The sequence below is a fragment of the Desmodus rotundus genome, chromosome 10, assembly GCF_022682495.2.
Source record: "Desmodus rotundus isolate HL8 chromosome 10, HLdesRot8A.1, whole genome shotgun sequence".
In the NCBI taxonomy this organism is placed as follows: Eukaryota; Metazoa; Chordata; class Mammalia; order Chiroptera; family Phyllostomidae; genus Desmodus; species Desmodus rotundus.
In genome coordinates this window covers 60,110,088-60,123,664 of record NC_071396.1, presented here as the reverse complement: position 1 = coordinate 60,123,664, position 13,577 = coordinate 60,110,088, and the positions used below count along the sequence as shown (strand labels likewise).

The window sequence follows — 13,577 nt, the reverse complement described above, 5'->3', positions numbered from 1 at the left end:
AGCACAGCCGTAAGTTGGATGGTGCAGAGCCTTAGGTCAGGGGTGTCAAACTCATTTTCACCAGGGTCCACATCAGCCTCACTGTTGTCTTCAAAAGGCCAAAGGTAATTTTAGGACTGTATAAATGTAACTATTCCTTAACCAGGGGCAAGGACCTCAGCGCTGCTGCTGGAACAAGGTGCCTAGCCAGATAAAACAAGGTGGAGGGCCAGATTCAGCCCATGGGCCTTGTGTTTGCCACCTGTGCCTTAAGTAATCACCAGGGCAGAGCATCCTGTGTGAACTAGGTTGATGGAGTCTCAGATATGATGTTGCCACTCTGTGGCCATGTGGGGGAGAGCTCAGAAAAGGGACAATGGCCACTGCCTGGCCTCTAGTGTTTGTCCAGGAGGAAACTATCCCTTTGCACTTGCCCTGATGGCACACACTTCACTTCCTCCCTGTATGCCACTGGTGCTCTTCACACTGCTGCCCTGGTGCTGGAGCCCAGAGGGAGTGAGTGTAAGTCTTAAGTCTGTTGTGAGCTCTTTAACAGGAGATGCGTGAGACTCGTGCAGTTTCTTCCACTACACAGTCCCCACTGGCTTTTACAGCCGGAAGTTATGGGGACTTATATTCCTCTAAATGGAACCCTGGCTGGGTGGTCTGGTGTAGGTTGAGATCCCTTGCTCCCAAGATATCCCTCCCAATTTTTATACACCACATGTGGGTGTGAGACTACTCTATTCCGAATCTCTGTTCTTCCTATTCATCTGAATGAATGTGACTTCTTTAATTCCTTTGTTGTTGCACTTCTATACAGCTCGATTTTCTGACGGTTCTGAGTAATAGTTGTTTTGTAGTTGAGTCGTAATTTTTGCTGTGGTTGTGCAAGGAGGTGAGTTGTGTTTACCTATGCCTGTATCTTGACCGGAAGTCCTGAAGAATGATTTTTAGTGTTACTCTTGTTTTGGGGCACCATAAACCACACCCATATTTGGCAAAAATAATTGATAAATATGAGTGTTCTCAATTCCCTACTAAGCAAGTGTTCCCCCATTCTCTCCCCCTTCTTAGGCCTCCCTATTCCCTAAGGTACAAATGCTATTGAACATTTAATAGACTACAGTATAGTGTAACAAATAACTTTTATATGCAGTGGGAAACCAAAACATTTGTGTGACTCACTTTGCTGTGATACTCTCTTTATTGGGGTGAAAAGAACTTCCAGTATCTCTGAGGTGTATCTGTACTGTAAAATTTTGTATTGGGTCAGGCCACCAGAGAACATAGCCTGATTTTGGCCCCTTTAGGAATTACTTTTTTCTCTCTTGTTGATGGCCTTTTATTACTTTTTAAACCAGTGTCAACATCAATAGAAATTAATTTTTCAATATACCGTGCTTTGGCATTATACCATGGGACTGCAGTTCTGAATCTAATAAGCAACACTTCTGTGAATCCATTATTGTATTTACTAATGAGATATATTAAGGATATCATTCATCATATCTCAATGCCCCTTTTATAAGAATGTGAAGAAATACCTCCCAATTCTCCTTCTTCTAGTCATGAAGTAGGGAGCTTAGAGTTAAATTCATTTTCAGCTTAAGCCTAGGTCAAGTCTATAAGACTTTATAGCATTAGTTTTGTGAACCAACAAATTAACTTTTCCTCTATTTTATTTTTTTCTACTCTCATTGCCTTTTTACCTTCATTTCCTAACTTAAAAATATCATATAGGTATTTTTGAGTCTTCCTCCAATTTCTTTATAATACGAATTTAAAAAATACCACCAATACATTAAATTTTTGGTCTAATCAGATGCAATAAAGAAAGAAAAAAGAAATAAAGAAAGTAAGTAGGTGAGTTGATGTGCAGTGTACCTTAGAATGAAGACCATAAAGAAACCCCACAGAACTTCCGGACAAGATGGAGGCGTAGGTAGACACACTGTGCCACCTCACATAACCAAAAGGACAACAACAATTTAAAAACAAAAAAACACCAGAACTGACAGAAAATGGAACTGTATGGAAGTCCAACAACCAAGGAGATAAAGAAGAAACATTCATCCAGAACTGTAGGAGGGGCGGAGACAGGCATCCTGGGCAGAGAGGACTCGTGGCAAGGCAGCAGCTGGCAGACCCTGTGGCCCCACATTCGCGCATAGATAAGTTGGGAGGGACAGTAGGGGAGCAAAGAAGACCTCGCAACCCAGGACTCCAGCTTGAGGAAATAAAGCCTCAAACCTCTGACTGAAAACACCCATAGGGGTTGAGGTAGTAGCGGGAGAAACTCCCAGACTCACAGGAGAGGGCTTTGGAGAGACCCACAGGGGCCAAGAACATGCACAAGCCCACCCACTCAGGAATCAGCACCAGAAGGGCCCAATTTGATTGTGGGTATTGAAGGGAGTGACTGAAATCCAGCAGAGAGTGGAGCAAGCGCCACTGCTGCCTTTGGGACCCTCCCCCACTTACAGCTTCACAGTGCAGTGACCAGCGTTACCCCGCCCTGGTGAAAACCTAAGGCTCCGCCCCTTTACATAACAAGCGCACCAAGACAAAAAAAAAAAAAAAAAAAAAAGACCCAAATGAAAGAACAGATTAAAGCTCCAGAAAAAATACAACTAAGCAGCAAAGAGATAGCCAACCTATCAGATACACAGTTCAAAACACTGGTAATCAGGAAGCTCACAGAATTGGTTGAATTTGGTCACAAATTAGATGAAAAAATGAAGGCTATTCTAAGAAAAACAAAGGAAAATGTAAACCAATAGTGATGGGAAGGAAACTGGGACTCAAATCAACACTGTGGCCCAGAGGAAGAAAGAAACATCCAACCAAAAATGAATGAAGAAACAAGAACTCAAAAAAATGAGAAGAGGCTTAAGAACCTCCAGGACATCTTTAAACATTCCAACATCTGAGTTATAGGGGTGCCAGAAGGAGAAGAGGAAGAGCAGGTTCAAACTTATTTGAACAAATAATGAAGGAGAACTTCCCTCATCTGGCAAAGGAAATAGACTTCCAGGAAGTCCAGGAAGCTCAGAGAGTCCCAAAGAAGCTGGACCCAAGGAGGAACACACCAAGGCACATCATAATTACATTCCCCAAGACTAAACAGAAGGAGAGAATCTTAGAAGCAGCAAGAGAAAAGGACACAGTTACCTACAAAGGACTTCCCATAAAACTGTCAGCTGATTTCTCAAAAGAGACCTTACAGGCAAGAAGGGACTGGCAAGAAGTATTCCAAGTCGTGAAAGCCAAGGACCTATATCCAAGTTTACTGTATCCAACAAAGCTTTCATTTAGAGTGGAAGGGCAGATACAGTGCTTCTCAGATGAGGTCAAATTAAAGGAGTTCATCATCACCAAGCCCTTATTATAGGAAATGTTAAAGGGATTTATCTAAGAAAAAGAAGATGAAAAATTTGAACAGTAAAAATGACAGCAAACTCACAGTTATTAACAACCACACCTAAAACAAAAACAAAAGCAAACTAAGCAAACAACTAGAACAGGAACAGAACCACAGGAATGGAGATCATATGGAGGGTTATCAACAGGGGAGTGGGAGGGGGAGAGAGGGGGGAAAGGTACAGAGAATAAGTAGCATAAATGGTAGGTAGAAAATAGACAAGGGGAGGGTAAGAATAGCACAGGAAATGTAGAAGCCAAAGAACTTTTATGCATGACCCATGGACATGAACTATAGGCGGGGAACGTGGGAGGGAGGGGTTGTACAGGATGGAGTGGAGTGAGGGGGGGAAATGGTACAACTGTAACAGCATAATCAATAAATATGTTTTTGGGGATTTGGAAGATGGCGGCAACATAGGTGGGAGCGGAATCCACTTCCCCTCAGCGCCAGGGAAATACCTAGCTGATCTGAGGAGCAGAGCGAACAGCCAACAGTACTCCAGCATATACGAAGATTAGAGACCAAAGATAGAGGACATTGAAAGATCTGACGGTAAGAAGAGTGCTCAAGGACAATAAGGTCCCCGGGAACCGGGACCGCGCGGTACAAGGGCTGCAGAGGCGCCAGCCCTGGCGCAGGGGCTGCTGCAGGAGTCCTGGGAGAGGGCCAGGCTGCGCTGTGAGCAGCCAGGTGCTTGATTGGACCAGGGGGGCTTGAAAAGGAGGAATTTCTCAAAAAGAAAAAGAAAATAGAGACACTCAGGGGCTAGTTAGAGAACTCTCGGTGGTGGCCGAGGCCCCTGGCGCCCCTCCCCCCTCCGCCCCTGGAATGCGAACGCGGAACGTGGGATAAGCAGGGATAAGCAGCACCGGCGCTCACCTGAGATCCGGTTGCGCGCGGTCGCGCGCGCGCAGATTAGCGAAGGGGGCCCATACATGAAACCCCGGAGGGGCGCCCACACCTGAAACCTCCGAGATCTTTTGGAGCAGAGACTAGCTGCTCCACCCACAGACCCAAAACCTCGGAACCGAGTACCGCGTGATTCGGTCCCAGGGCGGCCCCGCCCACCCGAGAGTCTCAAGCCCCGGGCGGCTGGATCGGGCCCCCAAGTGTAGAGCCTCTGGCTTGGCTGCGGGCTGCGCGCTCACCAAGCGTAGGGCCGGCTGGATGCGCACTTCCCAAGCACAAAGGGGCTGGCGAGAGTCGTAACACCAAGGCGGCTGAACCAGCAGCTTGCAGCGCGCCAGCCTCCCTAGCCTGGGCGGCTCGATTGGTCAGCCGGCTGCACGCTCAGAGCCCAAATAACGTCACAAACCCGAAGCAGCTGGATTCCCCTGCTGCGCGCGCACGCGTCCGGAGCCAAAGCGGCTGGAGCGGCCACTCGAGAGTCCCAAGAACAAAGCTGCTGGATTAGCTCATCAACGGCCTGATTGCCTGCCAGGGACCACACCTACAAAACAGTGAAGAGTGTGACCCAGGAAGGAAGAAAAGTGAAACCAATCCTTCCAACCACCCCCTCCCGTTGCACAGACAGGACAACAGCAGAAATAACCTGAACGGTTTAAAGCCAACAGAAGATTTTTTTTTTTCCCTTTTTTTTTTTTTCCTTTTCCTTTCCCCCTGAACTCCTTCTTCCTCTCTCTCTTTTTTTTCTTTCATTCCTTCTTCCTCCCATCCTTTACCATTTTTATGTCTTCTTCCTGCCTTCTTTTATCTATTTCTATGTTTTAATTTTTGTTAAAATTCCTTCTTATCTTGCCTCCGATCTTTCTTTAATCCTTCTTCCCTCCTTCCTTCCTTTCCTCCTTTCCTATTTCCTTTTTCCCTCCTTCCCATCTTTGGGTTTTTTTGTTTGTTTGTTTGTTTGTTTGTTTGTTTGTTTTTTCCTTTTCTTTCGCCCCCCCCTTTCTATTTTTCCCACAGGTGCGACAACAAAACCTGGAGCGCTGAAAAGACTAGAGTTAGACCGTGTTAAACACATAAACGTCAGCTCAAGACCAGTGAGCACAGGAGAGTAAGGAGACAGCACCACCGAATCCCATTGGCATTCTACCATAGAAGTTCATATCATAAACCCAGGGATTCAGAACAAAGCAATTTAAGAAGCAGAGGCCAACAAGAAGAGCCTCACAAACAATGGGAAGACAAAGAAACAATTCCCAAATGAAAGGAAAGGAGGAAGTCTCAGAAAGAATACTAACCGAAAAAGAGGCAAGTCAACTATCAGATACTGAGTTCAAAGCAATGGTCATCAGGAAGCTCACTGAGCTCTCTGAGCTCAAAGAGAACTACCAGAAACTACAAGGAAACTACAATGAACTCACTGCAAACTATATCAACATGAAAAAGGAAATAGAAAATATCAACAAGAGCCAAGAGGAAATGAAGAATACAATTTCTGAATTGAAGAACACAGTAGAAGGAATTAAAAGCAGACTTGATGAAGCAGAGGATCGGATCAGCGAGCTGGAGGATAAAGTAGAAAAAAACACCCAGAAGGAGCAAGAAAAGGAAAAGAGGCTCAGAAAGAATGAAGAGGCAATAAGGGAAATGCAGGACAACATGAAACGTAACAATATCCGTATAATAGGAATACCAGAAGGAGAAGAAGAAGAGCAAGGGATAGAAAACCTGTTTGAAAAAGTAATGATGGAAAATTTCCCTAATCTGAGGAGAGAAAAAGTCACCCAAATCCAGGAATCACAGAGAGTCCCAAACAAGAGGAACCCAAAGAGACCCACTGCAAGACACATCATAATTAAAATGGCAAATTTCCAAGACAAAGAGAGGATCTTAAAGGCAGCAAGGGAGAAAAAGGAAGTAACATACAAGGGAGCCCCAATAAGGTTAGCAACTGACTTCTCAATGGAAACGCTCCAAGCCAGAAGAGAATGGCAAAAAATATTCCAAGTAATGAGAACCAGAGGCCTCCAACCAAGACTACTTTACCCAGCAAGGCTCTCAATCAAGATAGAAGACCAAATAAAGAGCTTCCCAGACAAAAGAAGTCTAAAAGAATACAGCTCCACCAAACCAGCTCTGCAAGAGATGCTAAAGGGACTGCTTTAAGGAAAGGAAGGAAAAGAGAAAAACAGAGGAACACAGGTAGGAAATAATGGCAATGAATAACTACCTATCGATAATAACCTTAAATGTAAATGGATTAAATGCTCCAATCAAAAGACATAGAACAGCTGAATGGATAAGAAAACATGACCCACACATATGCTGCCTACAAGAAACCCATCTCAGGACAAAACACTTACACAGACTGAAAGTGAAGGGCTGGAAACAAATTTTCCAAGCAAACGGACAGGAAAAAAAAGCAGGGGTAGCAATACTCATATCAGACAAAATAGACTTCCAAAGAAGGGCCATAAAGAGAGACCCAGAAGGTCACTTCATAATACTCAAAGGAAGAATCCACCAAGAAGACATAAACATTATAAATATATATGCACCCAACATAGGAGCACCCAAATACATAAAGAAAATCTTGGAGGAGTTCAAGAAAGATATTGACAGCAACACAATTATAGTAGGGGATTTTAACACCCCACTATCAAAAATGGACAGGTCTTCCAAACAAAAGATTAACAAAGATATTGTGTCACTTAACAATACCCTAGAGGAAATGGACTTAACTGATATATACAGAGCTTTTCATCCCAAAGAAGCAAAATACACATTCTTTTCAAGTGTCCATGGAACTTTTTCAAAGATAGACCACATGATAGGACACAAAGCAACCCTCAACAAATTCAAGAAAATTGAAATCATATCAAGCATCTTCTCTGACCACAAGGGTCTGAAACTAGAAACCAACCCCAAGGGTAAAAACCCAAAACACTCAAAATCATGGAGACTGAATAGCATGCTATTAAACAATGAATGGGTCAAGAACGAGATTAGGGAAGAAATCAAAAACTTCCTGGAAACAAATGAAAACGAACTCACAACAACCCAAAACCTATGGGACACAGCAAAGGAAGTCCTGAGAGGGAAGTTCATAGCAATACAGGCCTACCTTAAGAAGTTAGAAACAGTTCACACAAACAACCTAACCCTACGCCTACAAGAACTGGAGGAACAACAACAAAGACAGCCCAGAGCAAGCAGAAGGAAGGAAATAACCAAGATCAGAGCAGAACTAAATGACATAGAGACTAAAAGCACAATTGTAAGGATCAATGAATCCAGAAGCTGGTTCTTTGAAAAGATAAACAAAATCGACAAGCCTTTAAGTAGGCTTATCAAGAAGAAAAGAGAGAGGATCCAAATAAACAGAATTAGAAATGAAAGTGGAGAGATTACAACTGATACCACAGAAATACAAAGGATCGTAAGAAATTACTATGAAGACCTATATGCTAAGAAATTTGAAAACCTAGATGAAATGGACACATTTCTAGAAAAATATAATCTTCCAAAACTGACTGAAGAAGAAGCAGAAAACCTGAACAGACCAATATCAGCAAAGGAAATTGAAGCAGTCATCAAGAAACTCCCATCACACAAAAGCCCTGGACCAGATGGTTTCACAGGAGATTTCTACAAAGCATTTAAGGAAGAACTAACCCCTATCCTTCACAGACTATTCGAAAAAATCCAAACTGATGGAAGACTCCCAAACTCTTTTTATGAAGCCAACATCATCCTAATCCCAAAACCAGATAAAGACACAACGAAGAAAGAAAACTTCAGGCCAATATCGCTGATGAACATAGACGCTAAAATTCTCAACAAAATATTAGCAAACCGCATCCAGCAATATATTAAAAAGATCATCCACCATGACCAAGTGGGATTCATCCCAGGGATGCAAGGATGGTACAATATTCGCAAATCAATAAACATAATACATCACATCAACAACAGCAAAGACAAAAATCACATGATCATATCAATAGATGCGGAAAAAGCATTTGATAAGATACAGCACCCATTTCTGATAAAAACACTCAGCAAAGTGGGAATAAAGGGAGCAGTCCTCAACATAATTAAGGCCATATATGAGAGACCTACAGCCAACATCACATTCAATGGACAAAAACTTAGAGCTTTCCCACTAAGATCAGGAACAAGACAAGGATGCCCTCTCTCACCACTCCTATTCAACATAGTATTGGAAGTCCTAGCCACAGCAATCAGACAAGAAAAAGCAATAAAAGGCATCCAAATTGGAAAGGAGGAAATGAAACTGTCACTGTTTGCAGACGACATGATAGTGTACATGGAAAACCCTATAGACTCCACTCAAAAACTACTCGACCTAATAAATGAATTTGGCAAAATAGCTGGATACAGAGTCAATACCCAGAAATCAAAGGCATTCCTGTACACCAACAACGAAACTGCAGAAACACAAATCAGGAAAAAAATCCCATTCGATATAGCAACAAGAAAAATAAAGTACCTAGGAATAAACCTAACCAAGGAGGTAAAAGACCTGTACTCAGAAAACTACACAACACTGAAGAAAGAAATTAAGGAAGATACAAACAAATGGAAGCATGTACCATGTTCATGGATTGGAAGAATTAACATCATCAAAATGGCCATACTACCCAAAGCAATTTATAGATTCAATGCAATCCCTATTAGAGTACCCATGACATATTTCACAGATATAGAACAAACATTGCAGAAATTCATATGGAACCATAAACGACCTCGAATAGCAGCAGCAATTTTGAGAAAGAAGGACAAAGCAGGAGGTATCACAATACCTGATATCAAACTGTATTACAAGGCCACGGTAATCAAAACAGCCTGGTACTGGCATAAAAACAGGCTCATAGACCAATGGAACAGAATAGAGAGCCCAGAAATAAACTCAAATCTATACGATCAATTAATATTTGACAAAGGAGGCAGGAGCATAAAATGGAGCAAAAACAGTCTCTTCAACAGATGGTGTTGGGAGATCTGGACAGCTACGTGCAAAAAAATGAAACTCGATCACCAACTTACGCCATACACGAAAATAAACTCAAGATGGATAAAAGACTTAAATATAAGCCGTAACACCATAAAAGTCCTTGAGGAAAACATTGGCAGGAAAATCTCAGACATTCCACGCAGCAACATCCTCACAGACACATCCGCTAAAGCAAGGGACATAAAGGAAAGAATAAACAAATGGGACCTCATCAAAATAAAAAGCTTCTGCATGGCTAAAGAAAACAGCACCAAATTACAAAGAGAACCAACAATATGGGAAAGCATATTTGCCAACGATACCTCAGACAAGGGCCTGATCTCCAAAATATATAAAGAACTCACACGACTCCACTCCAGGAAGACAAACAACCCAATTAAAAAATGGGCAAAGGACTTGAACAGACACTTCTCCAAGGAAGACATACAGAAGGCCCAGAGACATATGAAAAGATGCTCAGCATCACTAGCCATCAGAGAGATGCAAATTAAAACCACAATGAGGTATCATCTCACACCAGTCAGAATGGCCAACATAAACAAATCCACAAACAAATGTTGGAGAGGATGTGGAGAAAAGGGAACCCTCGTGCACTGTTGGTGGGAATGCAGACTGGTGAGGCCACTGTGGAAAACAATATGGAATTTCCTCAGAAAACTAAAAATGGAACTGCCCTTTGACCCAGTAATTCCGCTGCTGGGATTATACCCTAAGAACACTGAAACACCAATCCAAAAGAATCTGTGCACCCCAATGTTCATAGCAGCACAATTTACAATAGCCAAATACTGGAAGCAACCGAAGTGCCCATCAGCAAACGAGTGGATCCAAAAACTATGGTATATTTACACAATGGAATTCTATGCAGCAGAGAGAAAGAAGGAGCTTATACCCTTTGCAACAGCATGGATGAAACTGGAGAGCATTATGCTAAGTGAAATAAGCCAGGAAGTGAGGGACAAATACCATATGATCTCACCTTTAACTGGAACATAAGCAATAGAAGGAAAAAGCAAACAAAATATAACCAGAGACATTGAAGTTAAGAACAATGTAACAATAGCAAGGGCGGGGGTGGGGGGTGGGGGCGGGGACAGTGGGTAGAGGGGATTACAGGAACTACTATAAAGGACACATGAACAAATCCAAGGGGGAGGGTGGAGAGGGGGGAGGGAAGTGGGTTCACCTGGGGTGGGGTGAAGGGATGGGGGAAAAGGCATACAACTGTAATTAAATAACAATAAATAAATTAAAAAAAATAATAATAAATAAATAAATATGTTTTTTAAAGAAAGAAATCCACAAACTTGGGAAACTATTTTCCTATAAAAATATTCCTTTAAATAGGATATGGCCTTCTACAGTCTTCTCGCCTCTGTATTTTAATTCTTGTTAATTTCAAAAAGTTTTACAACTAAGTGTTAAATGTGTAATCATTACCATCAACTTTCCAGCACCTAAGTGAAAATTCACCATTGCAGAAAGGATGGCTCATGGTCACAAGGAGTTAATTATAAACACTGATCAAACAATGTCCTCTAAAATGTAAATGTGTCATTGAAAGCTACCAGCTAAAATAACATTATAAAGTTTTAATCATACATTTTCCTGATACCAGAAATATAAGTAAGAGTTTCAGTAACTCATTAGGCTATTTACTTAGGGAATATCAGTGCTATGGTTTAAAGAAATTTCCAGTAATAAATTAAAATGTCATTTAAGGGAGAGAACTGAAATTTCAATTATCTTTTGCCTAAAACCTCAAGTGGAAATAATCCTCTGACTCTTTTCATTTCTCCCTATCCCTCCTATGTTGGGAGGATGTGCAAAAACAATTATACCCAAACCACTCATCAAAATGTAAGAAAATATTTATAAGGTTGTTGTGATTAAATGGAGCAGTAGTGAAAGGGAGGCTGAAATAAATGTGTGAAGGACTTCTCTGTCAGAGTCTGAACGGCCCACAGCCCACGACAACCCTGGGAACGGCTCACCTTCCCCAGCTAAAGTTCAATGGTAGTGTAGGTTCCCAGAGCCATGTTGACACTCCATGAGTCTGGCTACTTGTCATGCCAAAATGTAAGTGGTTGGATGGCAGACTCAACAGACCAGTCAAAGGTCCTCTCCCATAATTTAGAATTGAGACTGAGAAATGGTAAGTCAATCAATTCCTCTTAAGACCAGAACTAACAGTAAACTTGGGAGCAAAACAAAGGCCATATTTTGGCTGCTATGTGCATTCCAGGGACAAAAAAGTCTATCTGTAGGAACATAAGAATCAATTGCATGCACACACAAACATACACATAAGCCCCAAGCAAGTAAAAGGAAGAGGTGAAATCTTCCAATTCCTGGTTCTTACCCCTTCCTAAGGCCCTGATACATTCCTGTACTCCCTAAAAGAACTTATAACAACATGTGCTTACTTGTGTAAGCTTACTCAAGTAGGTATCTGCTATTTGTAATTCAAAAGTCCTAATGCATACATTATACAACTCTCTTTCCCAAGTGTGTTATTATTAGTTTACAAGAGAGACAGGGTTTAAATTACAGTCATACCTTGGTACTTATTGGCTTCAGAACTTGTCAAACCCTGTACTCATTGCATTTTGACAATGTCTCAGCACTCAGTGCTTGCTCAGGACTCACTGCACTTGCTACAACTTGTATGAGTCACAACGCTGCCCCACAAGAGAAAACGCTTCATCGTCTGGTTGATTTTGGCACTTGTCATGAGTTCTGGAATGAATTAACGACGAGTACAAAGGCACCACTGTATTTAACTTCTAATTTTCTTAAATAGGGTGATTTCCTACAATATAACCATTATAATAACTTGCAAAGTGACAAAAAGTGATTAAGAAGACAGTTGATTAAAAGAGAGCTTCTTAAAAAGTAAACCAAATACAATCTTACTTCTAGATTCTCTTTTTTATATACTTCAATAGCTTTCTCTTCAGATAATCCACAGCAGCCATACTCCAGAGGAGTAAACACTGTAGTTGGAACATTAATATAATCACACTGAAAGATAAAGAAATTACATGCTCTTATTTTGTGACACTTTTTTTTACAACAAAAACTTCTATCACATACATTTACAAAAGGAAAATAAGTAAGTCCACTTCAATGTAAATGATTCTGACATATCACCATTTCAGGGAATTCTAAATTACTCTAAAGGAGATGGGATGAGCCCAACTCCAGGGCAGAGACCATGCACTGGCCAGTGATGAATGAACAGGACTGGCTCTCCCAGAGCCCCAACCTCAGACTTCTGATCTGAAAACCACTCAGTAGAAGAGAAGGTAGGTGTACTTTGTTGCCCTTAAGATACTTCCTAAAAAATTTTTTTCCATTCCCACAATTTCTGGGCCCTGCTTGCCTAGAGCACCTCCACTAGGTGATGGAGAATTACACTATTTCACTTGAAGCCAAGACCACTCCTGGCCATTTTATTTAACAATGTCACTGAGATGATAAGCAAAGAAACAGATGAATAGTATGGGTCTGAGTGACTTTCCTGGACCACCAAGGGAAGATGGCATACACATGTGTACTTGGAGGCTGGGATTGCATGAATCCCATGGTTATGATGGAACCCCTTCAGAGCCTTGATCTGACTGAGACATAGCACAAGTTGACAGCACAACCAGACTGCAGACTCTGAACCCTACACATGATCTTCCAGCAGTTCCTATTCCTCATCTGCTCATGGGAAAGCAAGTGTGAGTGCCAAGTTCAAGTGGCATCCCTACCTGGAGGAGAAAGTGTTTGTGACTGTGTGAAGCAGAGTTAGAACATGTTGGAGGAGGCATCATTAAAACTGTGTGTGGGGATAGAAAGTGGAGTGCAGGGAGAGAGAAAGAATGGAGGGTATAACCAGGGATGAAGGTCGCTCTGCTTCTGTATCCACAGCCCCTCAAGGGGTTACAATGCTTAGAGCACTGAATATCCCTAAAATCCCTGCCAATGAGTTATAGGTTATTAGGTCATGGATGACGTCTAACCCAAAGAAAGGTAATACATAAGCTGACCAGAAACCTATGCAGAGAAAGGTGAGTTGCACCAAACTGTTTCTTTTGCAGGAAAATAAACTAGGAGCAAAGGAAAGATCCCTTATGTGGTAGTATGACAAGAAAAAACAAAGTTGCGGCCAAGTTAGGCTAACAGAAGGATACCCTGTGAAGCCCACTTCCGTGTGCTAGGGCCCCAGAGCTGCCATGGCAT

General features: G+C 41.9%; 1 protein-coding gene across 6 annotated transcripts in view; it reads right to left on the bottom strand.

Moving 5' to 3' along the window:
* TXNRD3 (thioredoxin reductase 3) overlaps window positions 1-13,577 on the bottom strand; it is a 94,705-nt gene that overhangs the window by 15,376 nt on the left and 65,752 nt on the right. For 3 of the 6 annotated variants that reach the window (XM_053912314.2, XM_053912312.1, XM_053912313.2), the window contains exons 13-14: window positions 12,264-12,371; window positions 4,722-4,856 (exon numbers count right to left, since the gene is read on the bottom strand). The exons of 1 other annotated variant lie outside the window; for it this stretch is intronic. In XM_053912314.2, coding sequence (XP_053768289.1) covers window positions 4,722-4,856; window positions 12,264-12,371 — 243 coding nt within the window. The remainder of the gene's footprint in view (window positions 1-4,721; window positions 4,857-12,263; window positions 12,372-13,577) is intronic. 2 more of the 6 variants (XM_024580147.4, XM_024580145.4) reach the window with 1 other exon arrangement.